The 7,417-nt window shown below is 62.8% G+C and overlaps 1 protein-coding gene across 3 annotated transcripts in view; it reads right to left on the bottom strand.

Annotated features, from left to right (window-relative positions):
* Positions 1-2,571: 2,571 nt before the first annotated feature.
* DOCK6 (dedicator of cytokinesis 6) overlaps positions 2,572-7,417 on the bottom strand; it is a 41,823-nt gene continuing 36,977 nt past the window's right edge. For all 3 annotated transcript variants that reach the window (XM_056119432.1, XM_056119431.1, XM_056119433.1), the window contains 9 exons: positions 6,384-6,515; positions 6,257-6,271; positions 5,059-5,184; positions 4,851-4,940; positions 4,187-4,423; positions 3,807-3,950; positions 3,615-3,721; positions 3,084-3,245; positions 2,572-2,809 (listed from right to left, as the gene is read on the bottom strand). In XM_056119432.1, the coding sequence (XP_055975407.1) occupies positions 2,767-2,809; positions 3,084-3,245; positions 3,615-3,721; positions 3,807-3,950; positions 4,187-4,423; positions 4,851-4,940; positions 5,059-5,184; positions 6,257-6,271; positions 6,384-6,515 (1,056 nt within the window). In that variant the 3' untranslated portion in view covers positions 2,572-2,766. The remainder of the gene's footprint in view (positions 2,810-3,083; positions 3,246-3,614; positions 3,722-3,806; positions 3,951-4,186; positions 4,424-4,850; positions 4,941-5,058; positions 5,185-6,256; positions 6,272-6,383; positions 6,516-7,417) is intronic.

Here is a 7,417-nt window from a genome sequence, read left to right as displayed (position 1 = left end):
ACACAGTAGGTCAGTGTGTTCACGGGGCTGCTCAGGCCCTGCCCACCGCCCATCCCAGCTCTAGAGGGGCCTGGAAGGGCAGGCTCAGGTTTGGAATGTGACGCAGGAGGCGGGGCGGGCGGGCCATGGTGGGGACAACTGGAACCAACGTGCCAGGGCATCACGTGCTTGCCGACCACCCCCACCGGGTGGGTTGTGATCCCTGAGTTTGACATAGGGGTCAGTCGGGGGGGCCGGTCTCCCCCCTCTCATCCCGAGGGTCTCTAGAGGAAGTGGCCTGTCTGGATTTGAACCTGAGTCAGACAGGTCCTCCCCCCTCGTGTTCCTCCTCCTGCAAAACCAGGGCAGGGCATTCCCCCTTTTCACACAAACTCTGCCCATTCCTCAGAGAGAAACACTGAGGGTGTAGTGGGGGTCCGACCGAGCTGGTGGCTCCAGATCAAGACAGGAGCAGTGGGAAAGGAGGTGTCCTGGGAGCAGCAGCCCCCACTCTGCAGAGAGCCCCTGGAGGTTGGGGGCCAGGCTGGGTTCGGATGGTGTGAGAGCCACAGCTGGGGGGCTCCAGGAGGGCGCAGATGGGGAACTCAGGGAAGGGGTGCCAGGAATGCCCTTTTCCCTGACCCGCCTGCAAATATCTGGGGGTCTTCTCATTCCTAAGCCCGGCTTTCTTCAGCCCCCCACCCCCAAGGACCACGGCGGAGAGGACCCCGCTCCGGGCAGGGGGCGGGGCCGCGGGGCGGGCGGGGGTAGGGGGGTCCCTGGCTAATAGCAAACAGCTGCATCTCCCCACGCCCGCCCAGCGGCAGGCTAAGGCCCAGCCCGTACGACGCCGGGGCGCCTTCCCGCCGCCTCGGGCCTGGCTCCGCCTGGCCATGGAGAGGAGCCCCGGGGGAGATGGGGGGACAGCCGGAGGGCGGGGACAGTCAGAGAGGGGGATCGAGATGGGGAAGAGGGGCCGAGAGGGGGCAGTGGCGGGGCAGAGGGGTGCCAAGGAATGCGGACCGGGTGTCCGAGCCGGGCGGGCGGCGACGGGCGCGGGCGGGGACCGTGCCTGGTGCAGCCGGGAAAGTTTGCGCACAGATGTTGGAGCTGGCGGCAGCAACAGCTGGGAGAGCCCCGGGGAGGTCACGCCCCGGGGGTGGGGGTGGGGGCCACGCCGGTCCCCCGAAGTGCGCTCGAACCCCGACCCAACCCCAGGGTCCCACTCGCCTCGCGCGCTCCGGCCGCTGCCGTCCCTGCGTCCCGCCGCCCGTGCGTCCTCCGCGCGCCGCCGCCCGGCCGCCCGGCCCTCTGGAGCCCCGCCCCTGAGAGGCCCCGCCCACCAGAGGCCCCGCCCCCTAAAGGCCCCGCCCCCCGCGCTGCCGTTCCAGCAGTGCTGGAGGGGACCCAGCTAGAGGCGGCCCAGGCATCTGGTCGCACCTCGACGGCAGGTGTCCCCGAGTGCATGAGTGCACCCGGGCCCGCGGAATTGTCCTGCCTCGCATCCCGTCCCCTCTAGTCCCCGCAACAGGAGGTCCCTCTCACTGTTGTCCCCCTCAATCCAGCCCTCTGCAGCTGGGCCGCTGCGGGGGGCGGCCGGGGCGGGTCTGGCCGGGGCCCAGCTCCGGGAGGGCGAGGAGGGCGGGCCCGGTGGCGGCTGCAGTCATGGCGGCGGCCACCGCGGGAGGTCACCCCTCCCCCTGCCAGCCCAGGGCTGCAATTGCACCCCCTCCAGCCCCCCTCCCCCCGCCTGGTGCTCCATGGTGCCTGTGGCGTTGGTTGGTGACAGTCACGCGGGGCAGGGCCTCAGCTGCAGCCCCAGCCCGTCTCCTAGGGTTGCCTCCGTTTCTCCGTGTAAATCAGGCTTAAGGAAACTGCTTGTGGGGAGCGAGATAAGCCAAGGGGCTGCAGCTCATGCTTCGCCCACCCGGTAGCCCGGGGTTCCACCCTCTGCTCATTCCCTACTTCTTCGTTTCTCCTTCATCACCCCAGTACTGAGCTGCGAGTAGCTCCCAACAGAAAACAGTCAAACAGGGCCGCCGAGATAGCTGCTCAGCAGGCTGAAGCAGGATCTTCGCGTGAGGGCCCTGAGCACCACCAGGAGCAAACCCCAAGCGTGCAGCCGGAAATAGTGCCTGAGCACCAACAGGTGTGGCCCCTGCAAAAGTAAGGGGCGGAGAACGAGTTCAGGACAGGAGGCGCTTGACTTGCACGCAGCCAACCCCGCACCACTGCCAGCGGTCACTCCTGGGCACAGAAGCAGTCCCTGAGCACTGCTGGGTGTGGTCACCACCTCCCCCCACCCTCATAAAAAAGGAACTGTTTGTCATCAGGAGGCAAACATGAAGTCCCCAAGGCCGGGGGGGGGGGGGGGGGGGGGGCTGGGGGGGCCTTCTTGGGATTGTCTTCCTGGAGCAGAGCACGTGCGCAACCCTTCCTGCTAGAATGTCAGTCCTGGAAGAGCAGAAATCTGCATCCTTGGCCCTGTGGAGTGGCCCTGACGCCCAGTCTCCTCCTCCTCCTGTCTGGTCTGAGTGGAGGGGCACAATCCCACCCCACCCCCAGTCACTGCACCACACTGGCTGCTTAGAAAAAACATTTTTAATTAAAAAAAGATAAGCTTCAGTGTACAGAGAAGGGAACTGATGGACATAAGAACAAGGGCTCAGCACCCCCGTGTACAGGTTGCCCACAGCCAGGAGGACTCTGGGAGCGATTCTCCTAGGAGGTATGCGGGGGTGCTGGGGGTGTCCTGGGGGCGTGGCTTTAGCCCAGCGGTGGGCAGGCTCAGAGGTCCACCTTCCGGAAACTTGCTCTGTTCATGGAGTTCCTGCCAGAGGAAGAAGGGGGTCAAACTGACACTGAGACCAACCCCCAATTCCAAAGGGCTCCAAACTCTCCTCCTCCACCAAGGATGCTTCCTTCTCTGGGATCTCTCCTGGGATCCATCACCAGCACCCTGAACCACACCCATTTCACAGATGTAGACACCAGAATTCAGAAAGATGATGCCGTGGGTCTGAGGATGGATCTGGCCGCCCACCACCTGCATTTGTGCCAAGCTGGGGCTGGGTGAGTGGTTGGGGGTGCGTTGGCCTGGGCACCTGAGGTTGGAGGTGGGGTGCGCTAACAGCTGGGGCGGACGCTGGGCGAGTAGGGGCTGCAGGGCTTCGCGCAGGCGCGCGTAGTTCCGCTCCAGCTCACGATGGTACTCCTTCTGGTCCGGCCCGATCAGTGCCTTGTTCTTCCGCAGAGCATCCTCACACCTAAGGGTGGTGGGCAGGTCACTCAGCGGGAGGGCCTAACCCCCGCGGGGTGGGGAGGTGAGCTGGGCTCAGGGGCACTGAAGGGGTCCTGGGGATGTGGTCAGCTCCAAGTAAAGGGGTTTTTAGTGGGAAGCAGAGAGGAGAGAGCCAGAGAGGCTGGAACAATGGGGTGAGATGGGTAGAGGTCAGACTTGGGGGTGGGAGATGCCTGACAGGGCTGGGCTGCAGGCTTTGCGGATGCGAGCCCTGAGCCCCATCCCTGCCTCGGTCCCCCGAGCACAGCCAGGAGTGGCCTATAATCCGCCCCTCCATCCCCCCACAAGAGGCTGTCCAGGATTTGGGGGCTCGGGAACTATGGTGGGGACCTACTTCTTGCAGAAGTCCTTGAAACAGAGTCGGAGCTTGTTGTGGTGCCTGAAGAGCTTGGGGTCTTCAGGGATCTCGGCCAGAAACACCTGAGCGACCTCCAGGGGACCCTGCGGGGGCGACAGGGGCTCCTGAGGGTTTCTGCCTGGCAGGGGAGGGTGGTCTTCCAGCCAAATGCTCCCCCGCCGGCCATGCCTGGTTCACTGTGGGCCCCACTGAGCCCTGCAACACCATCTGTAACATCTTAGCATCGGGCGGGTCCTGCTCGGTGGCGAAGGCCAGCTCACGGGTCTTCTTCTGCATGTCCTCGATGGCCACTTCCACTGGGGTCAGCACCGTCTGGCGGGAGGGGAGAAGAGATTGCATAGGGCGGGGCCAGTATCGAAGGGGCGGGACCAGTGTCAGGGGGCGGGGCCAGCATCTAAGGGGCGGGGCAGTATCCGAGGAGGAGGCGAGTTGAGGGCGGGGCTTAGGGCCTGCCATCTGCACCTAGTTTGGGTCTCGCAGGTTGGGGGGATCCCGGCTCCACTGTCTTTGGGGCTCCCCAGATGCAGGCCGCGGGGGTCCCCACTCACCTCCTCCCGGTGACACACACGGATGCGCGTCTTGATGTACGGGAAGGCGTGGTCGGTGCTGAGCAGGGTCTTGCGTTTGTACTGCTGCGGCAGCTCGCCGTGCGCGCGGCCGTCGGGCGTGAAGGGTGTGCAGAAGAGGAAGGTGCGCAGCCCGTAGTTGCGGTCAAAGTAGGTCACGCGGTCTTTGAGCTCATAGGCGTCAAAGTGGGGCTCCACATAGGTGATCTGGATGTAGGCCTGGGACCAGGGATTCAGGCGTGTCGGCTGGCCCCGCCCCCCCTCCCCGTGACATTTCCGCCAAGGGGTTCCCCACTCTGATGAAAGGAGATTTGGGCTTCTCCAGAGCTAGGGGGCCCAGATCTCCCCCCACCTAGATGTTTGGGAATCCCCTGTGGGATAGTGTTTTATAACCCCAAGGGAGGTACGTTTTTCGTTTTGTTTTGTTTGGCCATACTGGCTCTGCACTCAGGGATCACTTCTGGCGGTGTTCAGAGGTGCCAGGGAAGGAACCTGGGCCGGCGGCACCCAAGGCAAGCGCTATGATTGCTGGACTGTCGCTCTTGCCCCGAGATAAGGATTTGAGGGCGATCAGGAGATAATCCCATGGCATCTCTCCCAGAATAGCATCTTGGGGGTCCCCCTCCAGGACATCTGGGGCGCACACCTTCCGGGGGTCGAGCTTGCCCTTGTCCACCGGGTTGGAATCCTTGACGATCTCCACCACATCCTCCCCGAACCTCTCCGTGTAGAACTCCTAAGGGACAGAGGGCTGATGGCGCCACCCAGCGCAGGCTCCCCACAGCACCCCTGGCGGCTCAGTGACACCTCCCTACCCCCGCAACCCGTCCCTGCGCCATCACTCCCTGTCGTGCCTCCAGCCGGTGTGAGATCTCAGCCAATTTGGTGATGGACGGTTCCTTGTACACAAACTCCTGCTCGTCCAGGTCCCCGAAGCGGGAGCCGTAGAAACCCACCCGGAAGTAGGTCCCGAAGACACGCTGAAGCTGGGGGAGGGTGGGGCCGTCAGGGACCCTGAAATCGCCAAATTCTGCCAAGAGGAGTCCCTCGCCCCCAACTAAACACAGCTCGTGTTTGGGTGTTGGACATGTCCTCAGATGATCTCGTATTCGTATAAAAACAGGTCTGGGATCCTCAAGGAGGCGCCAGCTCCGCATACAGCAGGTGCTTAATAATTGCTCTAGGGCCAGGGAGTTGCCGCAAAGGGCCAAGAAGTGTCTCACGTGGCCCAGAGAGGGCGTGATCATCTTTTGCTCTGGGACAAAAGTCTCAGAGGAATCTTATCTCCCTGGTTCTAGGGTATCTCGCTCCCCAGCCCCCGCCCCCCTGCACAACACCCGGTACTGGAAAGGCGGGGTGGGGGAGCAGGTTCACTCACTCAGGCAGTTCCGGTGAGGTGGGCAGGCACGGAGATGGTGGGCAGGGGGAGCAAAGAGAAAGGCATGGGGAAGGTTAATGGGTTCTGGTGAAGCTGCACACTGGGAGCCCTTCCTTAGTTGGGGGGCTCAGAGACGGGGGCGGGGTGTGCCTGCTCCACCCCAGCCCCTCAACCTTCCCCAGCCCGGGCTCTGGGCTCCTGCCATCTTTGGCTAGAAAATTCTCCCCAACCAGGAGGCACTTAAAAATAGACTGGGCTGAGGGGAGGCGGGTGAAGGGGAGCAGAAACCGGGGTCCTGGGTGGGGCCCTGGTGGGGGGCTGCCGAGGCAGGCTGAGAGACAGTGAGTGCGACCCAGACGGGAAGAGAGACAGAGATGGGAGAGATGTGGGCAAAGAGTTCAAGAGACATGAAGCGGCCTAGACAAAGGAAAACAAGACAGAGGGAATGAGAGGCCCCACCGCCACCCCGCCAGTGACCGGGTGGCCCTGCCCGAGGGAGGGGTGTCCCTGGACGGTTCCCAGCTGCATGAGTCACAAGTTGCCCTCGAGGTCTGGGAGAGAGGAGGAAGGCTCCAGGGGAGAGGGGGGGAAAGGTGTAGGGGGCGACGGTCACCGTGCACCCACAGCGCCCCCTGGTGGTCTCTGAGCATTAGCGGCCGCGGTGGCCAGCTCACCTCCCAGCCGGAGCTCTGCGGGAGACAGAGAAAGGTGGACATCCGATCAGGCCCCGGGCGCTGGACCACAGGGCAGATGCCAGGGGAGGGGAGGCGCCGGAGGCAGGGGTGACTGGCCTGGGCTCACCTGGTGCATTATCTTGGTAAAAGCCTCCTGTAGCTTGCCGTGCACGGCTGCCAGCTTCTTGTAGTCCCGGTGGGCTTCCAGGATGGGAATGAGGTTCTTGTATACCTCGTTCACCGCCTCGTAGAGCCCACCCTGATGGAGCAGGCAGGGGAGAGTTCAGGATTCCACAGCCCTCCTGCCTGGTCTTTTGCTTGCAAGCACCCTGTCTCCCTGGTATGCACCCCCCAAAGGAGCCAGCCACTGACACCTCTTCCAGGAGGCCTCCCCCATGCCCTCCCCGTGTGGGATCCCCGCCTTCCTGCGCCCGCTGGCTTTGTCCCCTCACCACGGAGTGTGGTATAGATATCGCCAATAATGGAAACAACACGGAGAGGACCTGGCCTCCCTCGTGGAAAGGAAATCTTGCTGGGAAGCTGATCCCTGAAACTTCTGGCCCCCAGAAACATGAGCAGCAGGTCAAAACCTGGTGAGGGCCAGCAAAGCCTCTCGGAATGTGGACAAACATTCTCGCTGAATGTGTGCCAGGAGAAAGCCCTTCAGGACAGCGGAAAATAAAATCCCCCTGCCCCCACCTCCCCTGCCTGGTGCAGGAAACACACAAAAAAGCCTATTGTGAAAAAGCTGGGGTGGAGGGACCGACAAAGGCAGAAGGACGCGTGGGGGGTGGGGGGTAACCTGCGTCCTGAGAATTGGGTGTTTCTTCAGAAAGGGGTGCCAGGCTCTCTTGGAAGAGCTTGTTGGGATCCGAGGTACCTCCCAGGCCTGACTTTTTTCCCTCTGATGTGAATGGATTGAAGTGATTTGTCCCAGCCAGTTGTGGGCTTTCAAAGGAGCCTGGATTGGCTCTGGCAGTCCTGCTGCAGATAACCCGGGAGCTCACAGGGGCAGCTCACAGTTAACAGGATTAGAGGGATTGGAAATCTCCAGTGAAGTGGGTCAGATGAGATTAGATGGTGTTAGAAGGTCTTTGTCAGGGACTGGAGCGATAGCGCAACAGGAAAGGTGCTTGATTGCATGTGGCTGACCTGGGTTTG

Source organism: Sorex fumeus, unplaced genomic scaffold, assembly GCF_029834395.1.
Source record: "Sorex fumeus unplaced genomic scaffold, SorFum_2.1 ptg000041l, whole genome shotgun sequence".
NCBI lineage: Eukaryota > Metazoa > Chordata > Mammalia > Eulipotyphla > Soricidae > Sorex > Sorex fumeus.
The sequence above is the reverse complement of the archived record's forward strand: the minus strand, read 5'-3'. Positions and strand labels throughout refer to the sequence as shown.